General features: G+C 33.4%; 3 protein-coding genes and 1 long non-coding RNA gene across 4 annotated transcripts; 3 read left to right on the forward strand and 1 right to left on the reverse strand.

Annotated features, from left to right (window-relative positions):
- The first annotated feature begins 2230 nt into the window (after positions 1–2230).
- On the forward strand, positions 2231–4754 carry LOC126718273 (uncharacterized). Its single transcript, XM_050420391.1, has 2 exons — positions 2231–2565; positions 3603–4754. The coding sequence occupies exons 1-2, from the start codon at positions 2424–2426 to the stop codon at positions 4601–4603; spliced, it is 1143 nt and encodes a 380-aa protein (XP_050276348.1). The 5' UTR covers positions 2231–2423; the 3' UTR covers positions 4604–4754.
- Positions 4755–5193: 439 nt separating this feature from the next.
- On the forward strand, positions 5194–6003 carry LOC126716416 (uncharacterized). Its single transcript, XM_050417260.1, has one exon. It carries the CDS (start codon positions 5519–5521, stop codon positions 5705–5707), a length of 189 nt encoding a protein of 62 aa, XP_050273217.1. The 5' UTR covers positions 5194–5518; the 3' UTR covers positions 5708–6003.
- A 4681-nt stretch (positions 6004–10684) lies between these two features.
- LOC126718274 (uncharacterized) lies at positions 10685–12994 on the forward strand. The gene is made up of 2 exons (XR_007652884.1): positions 10685–10843; positions 12905–12994. It is a non-coding gene; the product is annotated as an uncharacterized LOC126718274 (long non-coding RNA).
- A 3569-nt stretch (positions 12995–16563) lies between these two features.
- On the reverse strand, positions 16564–21592 carry LOC126718275 (F-box protein SKIP14). The gene is made up of 2 exons (XM_050420392.1): positions 19785–21592; positions 16564–18251 (listed from the first exon to the last, which is right to left on the reverse strand). The coding sequence occupies exons 1-2, from the start codon at positions 20718–20720 to the stop codon at positions 17697–17699; spliced, it is 1491 nt and encodes a 496-aa protein (XP_050276349.1). The 5' UTR covers positions 20721–21592; the 3' UTR covers positions 16564–17696.
- Positions 21593–24869: the final 3277 nt, after the last annotated feature.

Below are 24869 nucleotides of genomic sequence, written 5' to 3' on the forward strand. Positions count from 1 at the left end.
ACCTCTTTTAAGGAAAACTATAAATGTCTTTACTATAAAAGAAAGAGATTTTTATCTCATTTGTAGTTTAGAAATAAAAGATGTATATACTTTTTTTTAAGTAAAACCAATATTACTAAATAAAAGAATTACTACTTGCCAAAAGAAAAAGAATTGTTGTTCAAAGTGATTTTGGTGGATGGAGGGGGTGGTTTACTTTGTCCTAAGAATTAAGGAATCTAAGAGCATCCACAGCAATAGAGCTAAAAATTTAGCTATTTGGCACCACAAAAAGTTACTTTATTTATTTTACCTACACACATGCTGTAATAGTAGATATATTTTAGTTTTCAACACAATAAAATAATATAAACATCACAATAAAATAAGATATCTACTACAATAAAATAATATATCCACTACACACAACCAGGCAGGGAATAAAAAATTATTTTTTATTTTTAGCTCTATGGATGTACACTGTAGCAATGAAGTTATAAAAAAAAAAGTTTAGCTCCACTGCTGTATAGGTTTTTTTGTGTTTTGGTGGAGCTAAAATAGCTATATAGCTTTTTAGCTCCACTGCTACAAGTGCTCTCATCCAAGACTATGAGGGTTAGACTAGAGGAAGTTTTACTTTTTTTAAGAAATTATATCATTTAGATAATTAATATGTTGCAAATATCAAGTAAATATCTTATCCTCTTTTTTTTTTTTTTCCTTAATTCGATAGATGGAGGGGATTTGAATATGAACGTTTTCATCTAATACACTTAAAATATTTGAGAAAATAGAATAATTAAGAATGCAGTAAACGTTTTTTTTTTTTTTTTAAATTGCACTAAAGTTTATGACATTTTTAATGTTTAGAATAAATAATGATGTTAAGATGATTAATAAGCTGATTGTGAAAGCATTAGGAATTTGAAATCAATTTGATGACACAATTTCCATTTTGCTCTTAAACAAACAAACAAACAAAAACTTTTTTTAACAACAAATGGAAGAGGAGAATAAAAACTTGTTTAGATAATTCTATCAAATTACAAGACTTTTGACTTTCAATTTATTATCTTTTAAAATAAAAACTAGTCAGATTTGGATCTCATGCAATGATTGCACAGTCAAATTACCTTGTAGCTATGAGATGTAAAAATTTGAAAGGTTAAAGGTTAAAAATGAATTTTTAACTTTCAATTGATTCTTTATTGCACCAAATCTGAATCCAAAGAAGTCATATTTGTCCAAACTTCAACAAAACTCATACTAAAATCCATGAAATGGCTCCTTCAAAAGAAATCCACCAAATGTCAATTGAAAAATGAATTGTGGCGCTGTACATGTTGGAGCTAGTTGGTCATACCGGTTGTAGTCCAATAAATATGCAGAGGCCTGCTCAGACTAAAAATAAAAAATTTTTTGTTTCTCATTGAAAAGAAAAACGGTGAGTCAAATTTTGCTTCTTTTTTTTGACTAGTTTTGTAAGTGAATTTTTTTTTTTTTTTTAAATGGTGTAGTTTTTATATACAAATCATCTTTGTAGCTTTGTCTTTTAAAAAGTTATTAATTAAAACTATTATGAGCATGTTATTTTGTTTTTTACTACTAGCATATTAGTTTTAAATAATAATATAAACATTTTTTGAGATAAAAGATAGAATAATAATAATATAAACCTAATTCTACAATCTAACACTTAAAATGGATTAAAATTTAAATATCCAAGTGTATGAGAGAAATATATATATATATATATATATATATACACACATACCACTTAGCCATAAAATGACCTATATGAGGTTTTTAGTTTTGAATTAATCCAATAGTATATTTTAGCCATTTTCCTTTAATATACTTTGATTTTTATTTAGTTTAATTAAATCCTAAAATATTCGGTAAGCTTATTTTTATTTTTGATATCATAGTAAGTTTCAATTAAACTTCAAATTTTGAAATAAATTTCATTGAAACAAGTTAGTAATGTGATATTCAATAGTGTTAATAGAAAAAATAAGTATATATGATAGAAAGTTTAAATAAAATTTTCTAACTTTGAGGTTAGAATAAAATACTATATGTTGAAATGAAAAATACCCAAAATTCTAAAATCTAAAAAGTAATTTATCATTTTGAAAAAAAAAAAAAAATCTTTATCCTATTTGAAAAACTGAAAAAGAGTATAAATTTTTTTTAAAAAAAATCGCAACGACGGCGTATTGCATGAGTATCCAAAACGTTACGCATCTGAAATTATTTGATAGGCTCGGGCAGACTCTCTCTCTCTCTCTCTCTTCATCCATGAATTGCAGCAAAACCCCTTATTCAACTACCGCCATAGCCTCAAACTTAGCTGCACAAAAACTTGAACTTACAGTAATTTTTTAACTTTATCTTCTTATTCTTTCATGGCTCTGGTCATGATTGTGAGCAAACTATAAGCGATGAAGCTCATTCAAGCCGCCTCCACTCAACCCAAAGCTTCCCATTTTTGGCTTAATAATGGAGGACCCACTTGCATTCTAAGCCCGCCCTCGGCCTTTTCATACACCAAAGTTAATTCCTTTAACTCTAGGTCTCTCTCAGGTATTAAATCAAACACCTTGCGTTCTTTTTGTTTTTGTTCTTTGCTATTATCTGCTTAATAATTAGTGTTGTTTGATTGTCAGGGATTGGTTTTTTTGCTTTTGTGCTCATGCCCATTTTAGTTTGTATGATGTATTAACCTCTAATTGGCACTAATGGAAACAAGGGAAGTAATTGCTTGGTTAATTTATCTTATTGCTTTTTGGTCTGTGGGCTATATTTTGTGAAAACCTTCAATTAGATTAACTTAGCTATGGGTAAGAAAGTTGTTATTTTGGGGGGTGAATAATCTGTTTCTAACTATTGAGGGCTGAGGATTATTTTCAGCAAATTTCAATAAGTTATTCTTATCTTTTTTGCAATGTTTATCTGCAAAAATTAGTTGCTTGACAAGTCCTGGAAATGTCACTGTTAGAGTCAAGTAGTTGATAAGTGCATCAAGTTACGTGACAAAATTCATGTTTGAAAAAAGGTTAGGTGAATTGACATGAAATGATCAATTTTTGCCTGTCATTGCCAAGTGTTGACATGTATTTTGCATGGGCCATATGTGACTAAAATTAGAGGCTCTTTTTCCTTTGGAACATGAAAGGTTCAGATTCATAGTTTTGGCCTGTATCAATTGGCTTAGTCAAGTATACGCTTTCATTGTTTTAGACTGTTCTACTCCCAGAAAAGGAATTGCATAATGCTGCTGTAGGATAAGGAATGAGTATTCAATTCTTTACTTCAACACAAAAATCTTTTGCAAATCCTTGCTTATCAAATATGCTTATTTCGATGGAAGGTTGCTTGAGAGTGAAGAAATAAAAAGACATTTGTCCAGCCTGTTGATTTCATTGACACCCCTTGTTAGCGGTTTAGCAGTGGCATATAATGCTTCCTTTCATATTTATTTTAGATCAATTATTTGTTTTTATTTTATAAAGTCATTTCTCTATTTCTCTCAGTATGTTGTACTCCAACAATATTATCTTGCATAGGAAGATTTTCCTAAAATGTTTTAGGCTAAACTCTTCAACTAAACTTTCAAGCAGTATGTGGCCTTTGTAGGATCCTTCATCAAAATAAAGTTGCTATCAACTGTATGATTATCTCAGCAATGAGCAATGTTTGTGTCTCTAGACCATATGGCACTCACCATCAATCAGTTTTGTTGCTGTCTCCAAAAGAAAAGCATGGAAATGGAATCCTTAGAATCATTTCCACATGCAAGTCAACATTGATCTCTCCAACTGCTCCTCTCATTGGCCGTCCACCCTCATCTTTGGTGTTGGCTGCACAACTTACTCCATCTGAGGCTCCCCAACGTTCAGAAGAATGGTTTGCCCTTCGCAAGGACAAGCTGACCACAAGCACTTTCAGCACTGCCTTGGGCTTTTGGAAAGGAACCCGTCGCTTTGAGCTCTGGCATGAGAAAGTCTTTGAATCAGAAGTAGAAATTGTGGAAACTTCTAAAAAGTGTGCCATGGAGTGGGGTGTGCTCAATGAAGCAGAGGCTATAGACCGGTACAGAAGCATCACAGGTCGTGAGGTGAGCTCATTAGGGTTTGCAACTCATTCAGAGGAGAGTTTTGGTTGGATGGGTGCTTCCCCTGATGGTCTTCTTGGTTGCTTTCCAGGAGGTGGGATCCTGGAAGTAAAGTGCCCATATAACAAGGGGAAGCCCGAGACTGGTCTGCCCTGGTCAACTGTGCCATTCTATTACATGCCTCAAGTGCAGGGTCAAATGGAGATAATGGACAGAGAATGGGTTGATTTGTATTGCTGGACGCCAAATGGAAGCACAATATTCCGTGTACATAGAGACCGTGCTTATTGGGATATGATACATGCCATTTTACGAGAATTTTGGTGGGAAAATGTGATTCCTGCCAGGGGGGCTCTGTCACTGGGGAGCAAAGAAGCGGCCATGTCATATAAGCCATCATCTACACACAAACAAACAGGACTTGCCATTGTCAAGAGTCTGAAGTTGGCTAGTGAGTCAAAGTTGTTTTGTAGGGAGATTGCTGGTCATATTGAATTTTATAGGTGATAATGTATTCCCAAGTAAAAAGGCTAAGCAAATGACTCCTATTTTGGTGCTTCCTATTTTTAATATGTATTCCGTTGGTTCTCCATGTATTTGTTTATCGGCTCTCATTGTAAACTTATAAATCTCATTGATAAGATATTTTTTCTTTTCATTATGTCGCAAACAAATTGGAATTCAGGGTCCCTGTTTTGCAGTTAGTTTTGTTGTTCGTGATGTTGGAGGTGTTAGAACCTGTTATCTGGAGTTGAGTTGTTTGTTTGAGCAAACAAGTTAATAAGAAGTTAGAGAAAGTATAATCTTTGCTTTCTAAAACAGGTAAAAGGAATCTCACTTTAAGAACAAAAACCTATCCTAAAATTTAGTGAGAAGATATACCATGCATCCGAAACAAGTATCTCTCCTCTCACACGTGTGGAGTCCACCCCGATGTGAGAGGGAAGAAACATGCTCTGGATACAGTGTATTTTCTCCTAATTTAGCCAGTGAGTTAGTGGCTGAGATGATTAGGCAAATGTAAGGTTTGGCATAGATGTAGATTTGATCATTGCCTTGAGCAATAGAGACCCAGTCAAAAAGGCTACATGAAGGGACATCCCTCGCTCACCAAAATAACCAAATTCGTTCCTTTAGTCAAAAGAAAAGGTTTTGACCACGTTAAGAATCAAATTGAGTAAAGCAACTTTGATTAAGCAACTGGTAGCTTAAGCAAAATTCGATGGCTGTTCATCCAAAATAACCACCATCCACCAAATTTATTCCTTGCGTCTGTCCAATTAAGGGCTAAGCCAACATGAGCCTAAAATAAGCAAATGAATTTTAAACAAACTTCTAAAGCTGTTTATCTAAAAGGGTTCCAATTCAGGAAATCCAAAGAGAGTTAGGAAAAAAAAAAAAAAGAAAAAAAAAAAAAGAGATATGGATTCTGGACTTTCATGGGCTGATCAATGGGACGATCACCCCGATCCCCCGCCACCATCAGCAGCAGCAGCATCAGAGAATGACAAGAAGAAGAACAAGGATGGGTCTAAAGGGAGCAAGATTGGGAAGTCAATATTAAATTTCAAATGGGTGAAAGATATCCGCAAGAAATCTCAGAAAGAATGAGGACTGCTTGTGATTATGAAGGCCTCTTTTGCTACAAAAGAAAATACATTCTATAGGCTTCACCCTCCCATATTGCTTCCGGGGTCTCTGTCACTTCATATATGATTCAATAATATTTAACTATAATCTATCCTCCATTCTTTTTGTTAAGAATAATGAGATAAGACATTCTTTATTTTTTTTCCAATTTCTTTTCCATTTTAATTTTATTTGTATCATGAGTAACATTGTTTAAAGCCTAATGATAGGCAACTACATATATATATTATACTTTATAGAGCTGATCACTTCAATTATCTCTAGCTTTCATCATTACTCAACCATTCGTGTTTTCTTTTTTCTTTGTTCATATGTTTGCTTGGACTTTCTTAAAGGGTGGCACAAGCAAGGTATGTGCACATGTTGTCACTGCTTACAAAGCCCTCTTATATGTGTGTTACCATGATTACGTTCAAAAATTTTCAAAGATATTCCGTGATTGGCATTAAAAACATGAATAATGGGTTTCGAATGACTTGGATAATTAACTTTTTCCTTCATAATAAAGACGAAGCTATTAGCTATAACTTTGTTCATGGAGAAGAGCCATGCTTGGAGTTGGACGGACCCACTTTTCTATCACGCCTCTCTTGTCACATAAGTAGCTGTTTCCTACAATCTGAACTAATCAACTCCAAAAGAAAACAATCCTCACGGAATAATTATAGAGACACACCCAATTTTATAACTTATTGACTTATATGACTATGAGTGGTGGATACTTTCTGCCAATATAGAGCCATCATTTTTCGTCAACCACTTACAATCACACAAGTCAGTAAATTGTGAAATTGAGTATAAATATTATTATATTCGTAGTATTGTTGTTCTTGTTCCTCATATCCATGGTCATTAGTGCCATAAATTACCATATGTAAGATGCAAGACCCTCGTGTGAGGGTTAAGTTTATAATGATTGCTCTTATCATTATTCTAGGGTATCAATTGATTTTTGGGGTAAACGGGGTTCAAACCTCAGATCTTTTATTTAACGACAAGAGACTTTACTAGTTGTTCTAACTAAAACCCACTAAGTTAAGAGTATTGTAGTTCAATGGCATAGCATGCTCTTTTTTATTAAGAGATTTAGGGTTTGAATCTCTCTTCCTCTCTTCCTCATTTTCCAAAAAAAAAAAAAAAAAACCATCGTCTAAGGGACGAAATCAGAATTTCATCTTTGGGGCTAAAGCACGAAGAAAAAAAAAAGATCATTTAAGAAAGAGAATTATATTCAATTAAAATAAAACTAATTTTCATTTAGTGTTTACAAAATATAAATAAAAGAAAAAAAATGATTTCTTAATATATTTCAAGTTTCAACTTAACCACCTATCAATATATGTAGCTCAAATTTTTCTTTAATTCGGAAAATCATTTACGATTGATCATGTACCAAATTTAGCAATAATTTTTCTTGACTCTTAAATTTGTGGCTCTCCTAAACAAGGGCTGCATTACCTTAAGGCCAGAGGGTTCAATGAACCCCCTAACCTGGCCAATTATATATATATATATATATATATATATATATATATGATTTTTAATTTAAAAAAATTGAGCCCTTAAAATAAAATTTTGAACCCCCGACCCTAAATTTTGTTTAAACACAACTGATATAAGTTTGAATATGATCATCTTATTGCTACTTTCACAATATTTTCATAATAATTTAACAATAAATGTTAAGTGGCAAGTTGTAACTGATTTTTATCATGACCCACAACTAACATCACTTTTTTTTTTTTACCTTTGACAACTTGCCACCTAGGTTTTGTTGTGAAAGTGCTGTGTCAATAGCACTATTCTTAAAATATTTATTTTATAAGAAAGAAAAAAATTGTTTCAAATTTTTGCTCATTCGATTAAAAAAAAATTCCAGAACTTTGGCTTACTTTTCCATTGACAGTAGAATAAAGTTGTTTTTCCCTACTCTTTTCTTCTTCATCAACAATAAAGTATACTACTATTACAACCAACAGATCTATATCTATATTTATGATTCTTTCATCATTCTCTCTATCTTTCTTTTTCTCTTCTATGTTTTCTTAGTTTTCATTTGATTAAGTAGTTTGATAAATACTCTATAGATTTCCAAATCCAAGAACTCTTTTGGTGTTTGCTCCAATTTTAAGAGACTGACCACATGTATGTATGGTTAAGAAGCCATACGCTTTAAAAGTAAAAACTTATATCAGTTACTATTTTTTTTTCTTAATTTCACATTTATCATTAGTCCAACTCCAAGAGACTGGTCACGTATATGATTAGTTATTTTTATGTATTCAACGGTTGTTGTCTTACTGATATTTATACTAAATTATATTTAGAATACTATTTTAGATTATTGTATAATGTATATAATATGGAAGTTGTACATATTAAAAAAATTAATTATACAATTTTTTTTTCACTTGCCCCTCGTGACAAATTCATACTTCTACCATTGCTAACCCCTACAAAAAAATCCTGAAGCCGCCACTGCTCCTAAAAATTCTCTAATATAACCAAATTATGTTGTCATATCCAATTTGGTACCTAATTTCAAACCCGAATAAAAAACAGGGAAAAAAAAAAACAACTTTGAAGAAGAAAAAAAATGATGAATTGATGGCTGTGACAATGAGTGCAAAAGGCAAAAAATTGACATTAAAATAATTCTTTCAATTCGACTCTGTCAAAACTACGAAGCATCATGTTTTACTCACCAAAACTATGCACACACAAAAAGAGATGATTTTCATAGTGTAATTGGTTTCAACTATGCACACACATAATTCGACTCTATCAAACTACTAAGCATTATGTTTTACCCACCAAATTAGACACACAAAGAGATGATTTTCAAAATGCAATTTGTTCCCCTTCCTCTTTTAACTATATATAAACACTCAAACAATTGTGTTGTCTTCAAAGATTCAACAAGTCAACCAAATTACTGTAGAAGCCGCAAAATCTATTCTTCTTCTCTGTTCATGTTCTAGCTTGTTCTAACGTAACGGGTGGCACAGTGCAATATGTATGTGCTCATGTTGTTGTTAACAATGTCTTTGTGGACGAAAGTTACCACCAGTACTGTGTTAAATTTTTCAATCCCTTATTCATTTTTTAACTACTCTGAGTGGTACTTCTCATAATTTACTAGTAACTTCTTTGTCTAGGCTTGTCCTTGATGTAGAGATAATCAATAATTGAGGACTATAAATGTTTTTCACATGAAAACTCATTCAGCATTCAGAGTTGAATGGTAACACGCAAAACATCTTGTACTTGTAGTCAGCTTAGAGCCTCAAAGAGTTAAATCTGGCTTTTATTGTCATCAGCTGTTCTATCATCTATGTCCTACAAGGTCATAAAGGCAACCTGTGAATCACACAACGTGACAAACAGATGCAAGATTGAAACTTGCTTCGCTGTTTGACAATGACTGGAATGAGGTGGATGACCTGGATGAGCATAGGTGAGCAGTAGTATATCCAATTGTTGAATGTTTCAATTTCTTAAAATAAAAGGGTTAATTATAATATGCAAAGGGCAAATTTTAGATATAGTTTTTGGAGCGATGCACATTATTTTCACTTATATTGGTGCCCATTTAAGAACAAATTATCTAGTTCTTTTTTTTTTTTTTAAGCACTATAAATAAATAGTAAAAGCTAAATAAAATAAATAAGAAATTAATGTGAGACTCGTAAATAGTAGGGGGAAAAAAAAAGCAATAAGCTGGCTTATAATCAAGATCCAAACGCACACTGCATACATGTCTAGATTAAATTATTGCTTTTGAGAATCTCATGTCTGAATTAGATTTAATCATTTTGGGTGATTGGTCAATGCAACAATGTGTTTGAATTTAATTGAAGAATTTATGAAATAATACTTGAAGAACTGTATCTAAACCTTGCCCATTTGTGAAATGATCGAATTGTATATCCAGACATCTAATTGGATGACAATAAATCTCCAAATCTAAACTCTAGATGTGTTTACAACTTTTATTTTTAAGAAGACCTAACATATTATAAGGAGGATGTGGTGAGTTCTATCTGATCTTTTCTTACTTGAAGGAGATTTCTTAGGGTGGTCAACTTCACGATTACCTCTTCTTTGTATAAATATCTCATTTTTGTAATTATGGGAAAATTCTCATTTTAGGTAAAAAAAAATACCCAAAGAGAAGAGATGGTCATTTTTGAGATATAAGGGTAAAGTCATTATTTTACATGTTCATAAAATTCCATATTTAACATAAAGTAAAATTTGACATCATAATAGGTTGTTATGGAGTTCAATAACAAATTGGTCATGTTATTATTATATGTGAAATTTTGAAATTTTTTACCGTCATATGAGAGAATTTCCATTAGTTGAAATATGATTTCAAAGTAAGTATGAATGCATGGAATTAAAATTAATTGATTTTGATTAGCTCATGAGAAGGGTAATCTATATATATATATAAAACCGAAGCTTTTGAAGCTTCCACAATTTTCCACGTCAGCACATCATTAAAAAAAAAAAAAAAAAAACAATTACCAAATAATAAAACAAAAAAACAATCACCAATTACACGAATAGCTTTCCCGATACTGGACCTTCACACACGAATAGCTTTCCCTTTCACCTGACCGGACCTGGCTTCTCCGATCCTCTGCCCCTCCACACATGAATAGCTTTCCCTTTCACCTGACCGGACCTGGCTTCTCCGATCACGAATACCTTTCCCTTTCACCTGACCGGACCTGGGTTCTCTGATTCTCTGCCCCTCCACACACGAATAGCTTTCCCTTTCACCATACCGGACCCTGGCTTCTCCGATTCTCTGCCATTTCTTTTCCACGGCAAGACCCACGGCAAGACCTAACGATCCTTTCACGATACCGGACATGCCTTCTCCGATTATCTGTCATTTTTTTTCCACGGCAAGACCCACCAATCCGACCCAACAGACCGATCCTCTGCCTCTCCCTTTCCACGGCAACACCCAACAGCCCGATACCGATCCGACCCAACAGACCCAAATCCAATTCGCTCAATTTCCACTCTTCCCCAGCCCATCGCTCAATGCAACCGACCCAGCCCGTCGAGACCGGCCCAAAGGTATTGTCTTATAAACCTATAATATATATATTTTTTTTCTGAATCCGAATTCTATATAGATTAGGACTCTATAACTCTATATATATAAAACTTTCACGATGCTTTTTTTTTTCACGGCTATTCAATTTGTAGGTATGTTTTATATTTTTTTTTCACGGCTATTCAATTTGTGTGGAAACTGAGCTAATTATAGAATTGTAGTTTTTGGGGATGTTTTAATTTGTAGGTATGTTTTAGAAACACATTGATTTGTGTAGGCAAATTGTAGTCTTTGAAATTGTTCAATTTGATTTTTCTGAAGATTTTTAGTTATATGTTTTTGATGAGTATGAGTTCAATGTTGTTACTGCTATTTGGTTGCTTAGAAATTGGTGAAAATACAGATGGGAATCAGTTCAAATATTTTTTTTTTTTTTGGGGTTTATGGACTTTTTGGGATGTTCAGCTGTTTTTCTAATGTGGGTGTGGTTTGTCTCTGATGGGTATGAGTTCAATGCTGTTTATGCTGTTTGGTTGCTTAGAAATTGTTGGGAAAAAAAGATGGGCATAAGTTCAGTTTTTAATTTTTATGTGTTCATGGACTTTTTGGGATGTTCAGTTGTTTTTCTGATGTGGGTGTGGTTTGTCTCTGATGGGTATGAGTTCAATGTTGTTATTGTTTGGTTGCCGAGAAATTGGTTGGAAAAAATATGGGCATAAGTTCAATTTTTGTTTTTTAATGTGTTTATGGACTTTTGGGATGTTCAGTTGTTCCTTTAGAATCATTAAGAATATTTTGGTAATTAATTCAGTTTGAATCTGGGAGAGTTCATACTTGCGCACATAATAAAGACGAAAAGGTTTAGAACTTTCTTATACATGATCTTTCATTTAAGGTTAAAAAAAAAAATTAACTAGGATGTTTTTTATGTTGTTAGGCATAAAGGAACTTAGGCATATTATAGCTGTTGGGAAAAAAAGATGGGCATAAGTTCAGTTTTTAATTTTTATGTGTTCATGGACTTTTTGGGATGTTCAGTTGTTTTTCTGATGTGGGTGTGGTTTGTCTCTGATGGGTATGAGTTCAATGTTGTTATTGTTTGGTTGCCGAGAAATTGGTTGGAAAAAATATGGGCATAAGTTCAATTTTTGTTTTTTAATGTGTTTATGGACTTTTGGGATGTTCAGTTGTTCCTTTAGAATCATTAAGAATATTTTGGTAATTAATTCAGTTTGAATCTGGGAGAGTTCATACTTGCGCACATAATAAAGACGAAAAGGTTTAGAACTTTCTTATACATGATCTTTCATTTAAGGTTAAAAAGAAAAATTAACTAGGATGTTTTTTATGTTGTTAGGCATAAAGGAACTTAGGCATATTATAGCTTTCTCATAAGAGTTAGTAATATCAGTTGAGTTTTAAGGTTTTGTTGGCCTTTATAAGTTCTTCCAGAGATGGTGGGTTCTTATATTATTTTTATTGTTTTTAATATATATATTGGGATCTGAAAATAGAAAAATAGAATGTAGTTGAAAAAAAAAAAAAATTTTCAGGTCAGGGTGTTTTGATGAAATTTGATTTTGATGAAGGAATCTGGGTAAGAATGCTTTAGTTTGGGGTATTCAAGTTAAATTAGGGAGTGGGTTTTTATATTTTTTTCAATAAAAAGAAAACAAACCACTTGAAATACACGGCAAAGGCTTGCAATACTCCCCAAAAAAAAAAAAAAAAAAAAAAACTTGTGATATAGAGATAAAAAATAAATAAAAAATAAAAACAAAAAACAAAAAAACTTACCACACAGATATAGAACCGCAAGCACATAGAGAAAGAAAATCTGCCACCATCAGATTGTTGGAACCAGCACCGGTATTTTTATTTTTAATTTTTTCCAGATTTGGGGATGCAATGTTACTTTTTATTGAGTTTTTTGTTGTTGTATAGGTATAGATTTGATTTTGGCTTTCATTCGTTTTTGTTTCGGGTTTTTGAGTTCTCCATGAAATTTTCATTGGGATCAAATAAGTATAGAATTGAATATTATGCTGATATTTCTTTTTTCTTTTTCAATCTTATTTTAGGTTTTTTTATCAGAACCACATGCACACAGAGATATAGTTTGGAAGGCACAAAGAGAGAGGCCGCATACCCATTACCCCATAATCGGTAAAGTTATTGCTTTTTTATTTATTTATTTATTTTTTGATTGAATATGATTTAGGTTTTAATTTCTTGGTTGGATTGATTTAGATTTGGCTGTTCTGCCATGTAGGAAAAAAAACACCCTTAAAAAACAAACATGCATAAAAAACAAACTTGAAACGCCACACTCAAAGAAAATCGATGCATCTATTCGGACCCAAAGAAAAACGATGTATCTGTTGTTATTTCTGTGATGTATGTCCATGGGCTGTATTTCTGCTGCTACATATTTTGTTTTCTGCAGAACAAGTTCAGGATTTTCTGCATAATCTGTGCTTACAGGCGGGTTGAGTGTAATATCTGTTGCTATTTCTGTGATGTATGTCCATGGGCTGTATTTTTGCTGCTGCATTTTCTGCTTTCTGCAGAACAAGTTCAGGATCTTTTGCATAATCTGTGCTTACAGTGGGGCTGAGTGTAATATCTGTTGTTGTTTCTTTGATGTATGTCCATAGGCTGTATTTCTGTTGCTGCATATTTTGTTTTCTACAGAACAGGTTCAGGATTTTCTGCATAATCTGTGCTTACAGAGGGGTAATTGTAATATCTGTTACTGTTTCTGTTCCTGTATTGTATGTCCATGGGCTGTATTGATTTTGTTGCATTTTTTTTTTCTGCAGAACAGGTCTTTGTTCCCTTGTATTTATGCTTACAGGGTTGTTATGTGTTTGTACATGTATTTCCCTTTTATCAAATATTTACTTTAAAGCATGTGTATCCAATTACAAAAATGATATGGGTATTTTTTGTTCCTTGATTTTGAGCTCCACTAGGCTTTTATTTTATTTTATTTTTATGAGTGCCTCTTCTTGCATGTATGGCAGTAGGAAATGATTTTGTAATGAGTCTCCCATCATTTGTCCTGTAGATCATACAAACATGTATATTCATGTCCCCATGTTAATTCTCTAAAATCATATTTTAGAAGTGATACAAATTCTATTTTCATGTTTTTTAAAAAGGTCATAATTGGATATATTTGTAATTAAAGGAATAAAGTAAACATACTGTAATGATGCAGCAAGTGAATTTCACTGATTAGAGATATAGGGAGAAGAGTGATATTCAAAAATATTGCAAAAATCATTCTCAACTTACATCCTTATTGGTATAGTTTTTTACTCAACTCTATAGCCCTGCCTCTAAAAGGCTTCAATTCTTCCTACTAAAATTGATTTATTTTTTTTAAAAAAAACTATTAATATACATCACAATATCAAACTCTGTTGCTGCATATTTCTAAGTTCAATTTCTAAGTTCAATTTCTAACTATTAATATACATCACAATACCAATTTCTAAGTTCAATTTTTTGTTTTTTAATGTGTTTATGGACTTTTGGGATGTTCAGTTGTTTTTCTAATGTGGGTGTACTTCGTCTCTGATAAGTATAAGTTCAATGTTGTTTCTACTGTTTGGTTGCTGAGAAATTGGTGGGAAAACAAAAGATGATGATGTGTTGGGTATTGGGTTCTGAGAAAAAATTTGGAAAATTAAACTAATTTAAATTCCCAAGTCTTCAACTTTATGTGTGAGACAGCTGAGTTCAATTCAAAATATATCTAGCACAAATGTTTCATTGTTTAGCTCAGCTTAACGGTTTAAGTTTCAATTTTTCAATTTTTAGTTCCAAGTATTCAGCTTTATGTGACTTTGGAGTTGAGAAAACTGAATTTTATTCAAATTTTATCTAATACAATTGTTTGGCTCGGTTCAAGTGATTAAGTTTCAATTTTTATATAAAATATGGGCATAAGTTCAATTTTTGTTTTTTAATGTGTTTATGGACTTTTGGGATGTTCAGTTGTTTTTCTAATGTGGGTGTACTTCGTCTTTGATAAGTATAAGTTCAATGTTGTTTCTACTGTTTGGTTGCTGAGAAATTGGTGGGAAAACAAAAGATGATGATGTGTTGGGTATTTTCAATTTTAAGTGATTAATATTTGCATTGGTATGTTATTCAGATTCAATAATTGTGTCTTTAAAATCAAGAGGAATTCAAAAACAATATCTAAACTTCAACGTTTTTTAAATATAATGAATGCATTCAATATTTAGTGGAAGATATCAAATAAATGAAATTGAAAATTAAGAATGTGCTACCAGAGAATCAATGCTAAATTCCAAAACCTAATGTCACATCATTTGGAAAAAATTCGTAGCTTTCCCGTGCATCGCATGGGTTAGCGACTAGTAGTTATTAAATAGTGAGCTAACCTTTGTTTTTAATTTATTTTTAAAATTTTTTGGTAATAAGACCATGTATTAATTAATGTAAACATTCCCATGCACCACCTAGCGGAAATCATAAGTGTTTCATTGTTAAATTAGGAATCTGACACATAAAGTAGCATCATGCACATAGGATATTTATTATATATTCAACAGACCACCTCAAGTTATATCATCAAGTTAGATTCTCATGCATAAAAAATCATGTTCGTACTTAATTGATTTTGTTCATGAAATAAAATTGTGGAATTAATATCTTTCTAATCACAAAATTTTCATGCCATTTATTATATTGCTTTGGTGGCTCTCACAATGTGTTGATTCAATGTGGCACCCAAAAAGCGAATGTCGTACTATAAAACAAAGAAGTTTTATCCATTTTAATCGATTAAAGTTATTCGTATTCAATGTGGGGCTCTAAAATCTATTGTGCATCCTCACATGATTGCTTCAGCGTTCATTGCAAAATTTAAAACACTAGTCACAGGGCAACAGTAAACTTGCCCCAACTGAAGCGAGCCAATCCAAATAGCAATTATCACACTAAACGAACGCAATATTCAATCAGTTTTTCAGTACTTTCTGCTTTTTAAGTGGCAAAAACTAAAAAGTACTCAACTAAAAAGTACTCGTTATTTCCATTTCCATAACAGTGCCAAGAGAAGAGACGGAGAAAAGGTACATTTGTCCTTAATTTACAATAAAATTCTTTCGTTTTAAAACTATTTAACAAAATATCCCTATTTTTGAAACTTAATTTTGACAAAATCAAACTATATATAAAAATCAAGTTATATGTATATTTTTAAATAAAACTCAACATTAGTAATGTTGAGTTTTACTTAAATTTAAAAAAAAAAAATTGAAGTGACAAAACATGCATAAAACTCAATATTGATAATGTCGAGTTCCATTTAAAAAAAGGAACATTTTGTTAAATAATTTCAAAATAGAAACATTGCACTGTATGGTTTGTAAATTAGGAGAAAATGCTTATTTTTCCTACCAAGGGATGGCAAAAGGGATTATAGTGAATGTGAAGGCCGAAGGAAAATCAGTAAATGACAATGTGCAATAGTTGTTGCTCTAAAGAAGTAAACCATGTGCAATACTAGTTGCTCTAAAGAAGTAAACCATCACGCACCATTAGCATGAATACTTGTGGAATAGGTTAAGAGGAAAATTCTATCTCAGATAAAGTTTTAAAAAAAAAATTAAAAATTAAATAGAGAGGTAAAGAAGTCATAGGCATGGAATTTTCAACTAAAGCAGCCTAAAGAATCAGAATTTAAAATGTAAGAGAGATCTGTCAATAATAGATGCTTATTGCTTAAGTAGAATTGTTAAACATTCAATTTAATAAATGACTAGTGTTCAATACTTCTAGCTACATGCCAAAAACTGACATCTTTCAAGAGAAAGAAACAAGAGCACTTTTGGCATGAGAATCTAAACTTACACAGTTTCACAACTATAACTGAGCCCGACAAAAATCTTCATCCAATGGGAAGAAACATAAAGTACAATGGCCATCTGTAATGAAAAATAACAATCACCGTGGAAGGTAAAAATTAACTGTTACTTCTACAATCGAGGAAGGAAACCCAGGACTAGGAGCCAGAAAATAATAATAAATGAGAATGGAGATATATTAGAGCCCAAAGCACACAGTTTGTTAAGACTTCCCAGCTCAAACAAGAGATATCCTCCTGCAAAAAAGAGGCTCCATTATTTATAGCCGTTTGTCACAGAAAATACAGCTCCAACAACGGTCTGTATCACATACATAAGAATGGCAGGAAGATTAACCATTAAACATCCTTGGGTGACTGAGAGACCAAAAGGACATCCCATTTCACTGCTATCAGATAAATATCACTGCTTCCTTCCCCGATGCAGCATTCAAGTTATTGAAGAATGACTACCAATATCATATAACAGACGAGTCATCTTTCTTTTTACTTTGTTCTCTACAACATCTTGTACTCCCTGCAAGACGGTGCTGAAATATCAAATCCCACTTCTGCACCTACTCACTGACACTTCTGAATATCCAAGTACAAATCGATGCACTAATCAGATTTATTCACGAGAACCACCTACAACAATAAGATCATCTTGGAATTCATGCAGAGAATTTCTTCATAATATTCTTTACATTTTCTATTTATTTCTTTCCTTTTTCTTTTTTCACCCTTTCCCTCCATATCAATACAGACATTAACTCCATACTCAGAATATACCAAATGCATCCAGCCAACGTTGAAGTCCACCCACAGGCAGAACCCGACAGTCAACTGACTCAGGACATACTGAGAAAGAAATGGAAACATACTCTTCTAAGCTGCCTTACATATATTCATGATAGCAATCCAGATGACCACTCTTGCTATATCTCATCCCCAATGTGAAACCAGTAGACATACACAGATATCCATCTCTAGCCATAAAGAGAAAAGCTATGACTCTGTTCATGTAGAAGAGCAGGCTTAGAGGGGCCAAACTTTCTATCATGCCTCTCCTGACACTTTGGTAGCTGGTTCAAACAATCTGAGCAAAGCAACTCCAAACAAAATGTTTCCTCATATTCACTGTCATTAATGCACCGACCACACTGCACACACCGTGGTATGCAAAGCGTGCATGCCCTGCATACCTGAGTTGCATGCTCTTTCCCTTGACAACCCTGAGCCGGGCAATCATAAACAAGCCTCATGTTCTGACATCTTGGGCACATTTCAATATCAATCAAACGATCATCATCACAGGACAGATAAAAATTTCCTCTGTGATAGAAATGTGGCTTGCGGGCATTCTGCTGCATATTATCATTCATGCCCAACAAAAACTTCAAATCTTCAAAATGCTTCTGTGTTACACCATAAAGTCCACCGATTCGTAAATGCTTCACTCCTAGAGTGCCCACAGACTTGAAAGCCTTTAGGCAACTCACAATACCCTCAATGCTGAGTCTTGTACACCCAGGCACACTCAACTGCACAAAGGAAGATAAATTTTAGCAGTTTGTCAATTCAACATGCGACATGACATACTATATGGAGCTCAAACAGACTATTGCATATAGAAATTGATACAGTAACAAGTTGAGAAAAGAGAAAGGGCATCCCCACGTCAAGTATTTAAAAAATCTGTTGTTTCAACAAATTCCAATGAATAGTCTAGAGTGGCTATGGCGGCCAGAGAATAAAAGGATCAATAACATGTGTGAATGTGTGTAAACCCAGGTTACTCAAAACCATTTTCTTACATTTATTATTTGAATGGATGCACACTTTGGGCAGCATACATTGTGATCTTCTCTTTCAAGTTTTCAGTTGTAATTTTTAAAGATGATATCATAAGCATCTTGAATATTAATTATTTTATATTTTAATAAAATTTCAATTATATATCCCCCAGAAAGTGTCAACATAGCAAGAAAGGTAGGAATCTGCAACTCAGTTTGGTGCCACCAATAATCCACCTCACCTGACCCAACCTCACATCATCAAGCTATTACACTCCCCCTCCCCCTCCTTTTTTTTCCTTTTTTTAATAAATAAAACTCAAGCTTATCATAGGTATATTCTATGTTCTCATAAGGACACAATCCATTATAAAGTTATCAATTGGTGATTGGAATTAGACCTTATAATCTGGTCATTGTGACTAAATAAACAGAATGAGATGCAATAGGTCAACTTTAGACCTCACAATCCTGACATCAACCCAGTTTCAGCTTGGATTTGGCTAAAGTTGGTTCAAATCATGCTTGATTTCTAACCCAATTTCACAGAATTAAACTACCAAGTCAAAAGTAGATTCGCATCTCCAGATGTACTTGTAGATGCATGTAGAAAAACATACAGACACTTTTGTATGGAATAATCCATTTTAAAAGCAGCTAGTAAAATATAAACCTGCAGGTAAGATGTTGAATCAACTTTCAAGACATTCTAAAAGCACCTTCCAATCCTATAACTACAAATTTGCTTTTTATACCAAGAACCTTTTGAACAGTGAGGTCAAGAGCAGCTCCAGAAGCAGAAAAGAACAACTTTAAAGAGAAGGCAGAACATCAAGCAAGGATCCAAGCTGTGTATGACAAGTCAAATTATCTTTATCTATTTATTTTTTTTATAATAATTCATAGTTACAATAATGGGGGACAGGGGATTTGAACCTTTGAACATCTCCGTTGGAAACACCAAGAGGTGCCAATTGAGCTACAAGGCTCTTGGCAAGTCTTTATCTTTGTTATGGCAGTAAAAATTTTAGCACATGGTCATGGTATTTAAATTTAAATGATCTAAAAAAAGGGACAATCCTTTTAGAGAATTTTAATAGGAAGGATATATACTTCCAAAAATAAAGCAGGAAAAAAAAAAAAAACACCCCAACCATTTTAAAATCTAAAACAAGATACTTGAGAATAGATACACACAATGCATGCATAAACACATTTAACAAAGAAAAAATTCAGGAATCAATCTGACAGCTGACATTTATAAAATAAAGTCACACTGACCTTGGTTAGCCTAGGGTTACTATCAAGCACACGTTTTAGACCATCATCAGTGATCCTTGGGCACTCCACCAGGCTCAGGCATTGAAGACTACCTTGAGCCCTATTAGTCAATTGCAAAAGAACTTCATCAGTAATCTTCTCATTCAAAGGTTGATCAATGTGTACACTCCTCCACAAAAGAGGGTCGCCTCGAACCGTAGAACGAAGAGATCTGCAAACAGTTTCAACAAGAAGAAGATCCCGCAAACCCAGATAACCAAGGGCAAAATTCAAAGCCCCATGAGGAGCTCCGCTATCTCCAACAGAACAAATCCCATTACCTTTAGGACAAGCTTCACTTTGTTGGCCAGAAACTCCCGGAGTTTCATTGCCCAAACCCAGAATACCATCCACGTTACAATCTGATCCAAAACCACCACGGCAAGATGTATCACCAACTTCCATCTTCCCAGAACACCCCCCAATTCCACCCGCTACATCAAACCTATAATCAACCCCCATATTCCCCGAAAAACTCTGGTACTTCAAAGCATTATTCCAAATAAAATTCAACCCCGCAAATAACTGATAACTCCCATCACTTGTCCCAACCTCATTCCCGCCATACCCACCATAATCAGCTTGAAAGTCCTCCAGCCAACCCGTGATGGCCGTAAAAGTGGTACTTATGTCCATACCAAACGGATCCGAAGGCAACAGATCAAGAACATCATTCGAAACAGACTCCTGCGACCCACTCCTATCACACCTATCCCTTCCATAATCAAACCGATCCTCAACATCGCGGCTAGAAATCCACGACCTCCCAAACCCATCTCCATTCCTCTCCGAAACTCCCTCAACAAGATACCCATTAGCAATCCTCATTGGCGCAACCAAATTGTCCTCAGCCAGATGCGCCGGAAAGATTGGTCGATGCGAAAAGTTCAAGGCCATTGTATATACACACACAACCTAAACCCAATCTCTCTCTTTCTCTCTCTCTCTCTCTCTCTCTCTCTCTCTCTCTCTCTGCAAATCCAACAAAGCAAAAGCAAACCCTAAATTTCTTCTTTTTTTTTTTTTCTTTTCAGAGAAACAAAAAAATAATTCAAAATCAAAATCAAAACTTTGTGAAGTGGAAGATCTAATTCTAATCTAACAACGAAACCCTCGATTTTAGATGACAAACTAAAACAACGCACCAAAAATTTCACAGAGTTTCTTGTAAGGAACCTACAAATCAGCTAAAAATGGAATCAAAAAAAAAAAAAAAAACGACGCCGTTAATCGAATATATCTACAAAGATAAAAGAATCAATCAAATTTTGTCTCTCTTTTTTTTATTTTTTTATTTTTTGGGGATTTCTAAGCTAAGCTAATAAAAAACTAGGGTTTGCAAAATAAGGATCAAAAGAAAATGGATAGGAATTTGAGAAAAACAAAGAACCTGAATCGGCGACGAAACGAAACGGAAAATAATCGAGGTGATTATTACGACGGCGATAAAAACCCTAGTGTTTTTTTTGGGGACGAACGCAATCGACGGCGAAGAACGAAGTGTGCGTTTTGCTTTGGTATCGAATTCTTGCAGAAAAAGCAAAAAGCTTTTGTGGGTTTTTTTTTTTTTTTTTTTGGGTTTGGGAGGAATTGAAATTGGAGAGAGATGGAGAGATTTTAGGGTTTTGTTTCTCTGGTCGGAATTCGATCCGAGCGCTGTCGATCGTGCTGTCAAGGAGAGAAAGGGGAGAGATAGAGAGAGAGAGAGGGGAAGAGAGAGAAATATAATAAAAGGAATTTTTTTTTTTTTTTTTTAGGGAGAGAGAGAGAAGTGAAGGGTAACGGTGAATTGCCCAATTTAGGAGAGATGGGTGTGGTGTAACGGACACGTGTCGGGTGGAAATGTTTTGGGTTTACTCTTTCTACGCAAAACTAGACGTGGCGGGAGGAGGAGGAGGAGGAAAAAAAGGTGGGAATTGGAATTGGAATTGGGATTCCCTCCTCTATTTTGGTTTTTCAACTTTTTTTTTTTTTTTTTTTTACTGTCTTTGTTTCTACATCATTGATTATGTGTGTTTGTATTTTGTGGAGTGTTGGATTGTGGAGTGGATGGCTGAGATTCGATGGTTTTAGGATAAAGAGTATTATTTAAGTACTTTTAAAAGGGATATGGCTTGAGTCTAGCGTTCAGTTACACCTGATAAGATGATAACATGTGTCTACTATAGGACACTTATTATCATTTTGACAGGTCCAAGACAATTGAATTCTACATCGTTGATAACGGTTTTTGTAATTGTTGATGGATGGGGATTTCATGTTTAGTTTATAGAGTGGGCGACTAAAATTGGATGGTTTTAGGATAAAGAGTAATTATTTAGGTACTCTCAAAAGGGATTTAGTTTGAATTTAGTGTTCAATTACACTTTGACTGTCAAGATAATGACAAATAATCAAAAGTTGTATTAGACTTGTCAAGTGACACGTAGCAACTTTTGGACATATGTCGATAACTAGATAATGGATTTTATAATGACATGATACTCTCTCCTCTCATAATAGAAATTATTATAATTATGAGAAAGTGGAGCACTGTATTACTGTATTCTAAAAGTACCTAATAATTAATCGATTATAAGATAGTTGTGAAATGGCTGTGATGGGTATCAATGAGTCAAAGTTTTGTTTAGGTTATTTGAAGCTTCCTTGTTTTTTTTAGAAGAAGAAGATGCTTCCAAGTTAAACTTGGACTTCTAACCTTTAAAACGGACCCTAACTGCGTGGATTGATCAGGGTTGGCTAAGATTTTATCCAAATAAATCTTACTTTTTTCTATTTTTTCTTTTTGAAGGGGTTAAACCATGTGGTCACCTTTATTTGGTGGGTTTATTGATAATTGGATCCTTAAACTATGGTAAATCGAGTGGTGTTTGTGCGATGAGAAGTCAGAACTGGATCTCTTAGCTGGAAGTGCCCTTTGACCAACTCGTCCATACCATAACCTATACTAAACGACCATTGTTTTTTTCTTTTTTTGGTTTTCTTTGGGTGCGTGTTGGGGGCAAGGGTGTTTGTTGAGGCAAATAAGTTGGTTTGGTGGTAGTGTTTGTGTACCTACCGAAACACACTTTGATGTATTGATTTGATTGCCACTACAAGTTTTTTTTTTTTTTTTTTTAAGTAAGGTGAAATGGTGTATTTTTAATATAACAGATAACTATATATTTCTTCTTGCACCATAAATTTTTTTTTTTTAAACAGATTATAACGTATATAAAAAGAAAATTCTTAGAAAAGGAAAGTCAGAAGTATCATTTACATATTAATATTAATTTAATGGGATATCATCTAATCTATAATTTAGGCAAGAATCTTTTTTTTTTTTTTATAATGAAATATTTTGACAAGAAAGTAAAGGATAGATTTATACGTAGCATTTATAAAAAAATTCATTTTGGAAGTATCATTTGGATAAACCTCAATAAAGTTGATTTAATTTATTCTTTATTATTATTTTTTATAATTACATTTTCCCCCCTTGAGGTTTGGAAAAATAACACTTCACCGCAAACTTGAAAGAAAAAAACATTTTCCCTCTTGACATCCGATTAACCAAATTTTGTGAAATTCATATTAAAAATATTGTATACTAACCTGCCAAGTTTCCAAATTATATTATTTTATAATTAAAATTTATTGTTTTAAATTCTTAATTAAAGTGTATTTTAAAATATTAAGTGTGAATTTTGCTTATTAATTTTTTTTTAATGAGTATGGAGAGATTTGTCGTTATAAGTGTTTTGGTACTTGATAAATTTTACATTTTTATTCTAAATTTATTAGTTATTTTTTTTACTAACCATGGTTAAAATTTTGTAAAGAGATTCTTATAAAATTTAGAATACTTCATTACGAATATAAGCAAAAAGGAAGAGAATGAGGGGGAGAAGTGTTAATTTCTTCAAGGCTTAAGGGAAGGAAGTGTAAATACCCCTTTTTTGGGTTTTAAAAATGAAAATATATTATCAATGGAAGACATCTAATAGGAAATTTGCGGTGCAAATATTAAGAGAACTCACATCAACGTTGTGGGGCCCAACAATATATGGGCCAGGCCCACTTGTTCACGGGAAGCTTTAAGGCCCAAGCCGAAGAAGGTGGCAGTCCAAGCTCATTAGCGCAAAGCACAAATGGGCCCAGAAAAGCGGCCGAGGACGGTGCAGCCCTCGGCTAGCCCAAAGCTCCACCAAGAAAAGGGGCAAAAGCAGTATAGGGACAATCTTAAAATAAAATCTGAAATATCTAGGACAGGCTGCCCTTACTGCCTTTTCCCCGACTGAACTTGGCACCTAACAGAGTTATGCTCTTTAGCTTTATCAGCTACTCCCAACGACTTAGGTCTAGGACAGATGGGACAAGTATCAGTCTTGGAAAGGTCGACCCTACACGTGGACGAAGGAAATTGAACGCATGCTAGTATAAAAGAAAAATATGTAACCTAATGGAGGGGCTCTGATCCCACGGAAAAAAGGGGAGGGGTTCCAGAGGTGAATACACCTGAACCATATATGAGCTTCTCAACAAAACCACCGTCGGGCAAACACGACTTAGCCTTTCGATCCCACTCTTTACAAATGATATTGTATGGGTCCATTTATGTGCGAACCCAACTCTATTGCGGGTTGACGCGAAAATGTTCCCCTACAAACGTGTATGATAGAAAAATTTGTAAAATTTAAACATTTTTGCCTAAAAATGATCCATATTAATGAGTGTAAAATTATGTAAATTTACAAATTTACTACAATAAATCATGTAAATTTACATTGATATTATTATTTTTAATTTAATTTTTTTATTCTTTCTTTACGTATGTTGAATACAAATGAAGAGCGTAAATGGTAATTATTGTATATGAAGAAAGATAAACAATTAAAAATATTTTTAAAAAATTGATATCTTAATAAAATGTAGTGTAAAATAAATAATTTGATGTATGATGTTTTGAAAAGTGAGTATGTAAAATTTTTATGCTATAATATACATAATTTTTTGCACAAACAATGCGAAAGTTTTATCAATCCTATATCTATCTCAGCAAGGCAG

Source organism: Quercus robur, chromosome 3, assembly GCF_932294415.1.
Source record: "Quercus robur chromosome 3, dhQueRobu3.1, whole genome shotgun sequence".
Classification (NCBI taxonomy): Eukaryota; Viridiplantae; Streptophyta; class Magnoliopsida; order Fagales; family Fagaceae; genus Quercus; species Quercus robur.

Bases quoted from the DNA above. Each gene is read 5' to 3' on its own strand.
- LOC126718275 (XM_050420392.1), bottom strand. From the start codon at position 20,720: ATGGCCTTGAACTTTTCGCATCGACCAATCTTTCCGGCGCATCTGGCT. The intron at 18,252-19,784 runs GTCAGTGTGACT...TCCTTTGTGCAG, and splicing joins GTAACCCTAGGCTAACCAAG to TTGAGTGTGCCTGGGTGTAC.
- LOC126718273 (XM_050420391.1), top strand. From the start codon at position 2,424: ATGAAGCTCATTCAAGCCGCCTCCACTCAACCCAAAGCTTCCCATTTT. The intron at 2,566-3,602 runs GTATTAAATCAA...ACTTTCAAGCAG, and splicing joins TAACTCTAGGTCTCTCTCAG to TATGTGGCCTTTGTAGGATC.
- LOC126716416 (XM_050417260.1), top strand. From the start codon at position 5,519: ATGGATTCTGGACTTTCATGGGCTGATCAATGGGACGATCACCCCGAT.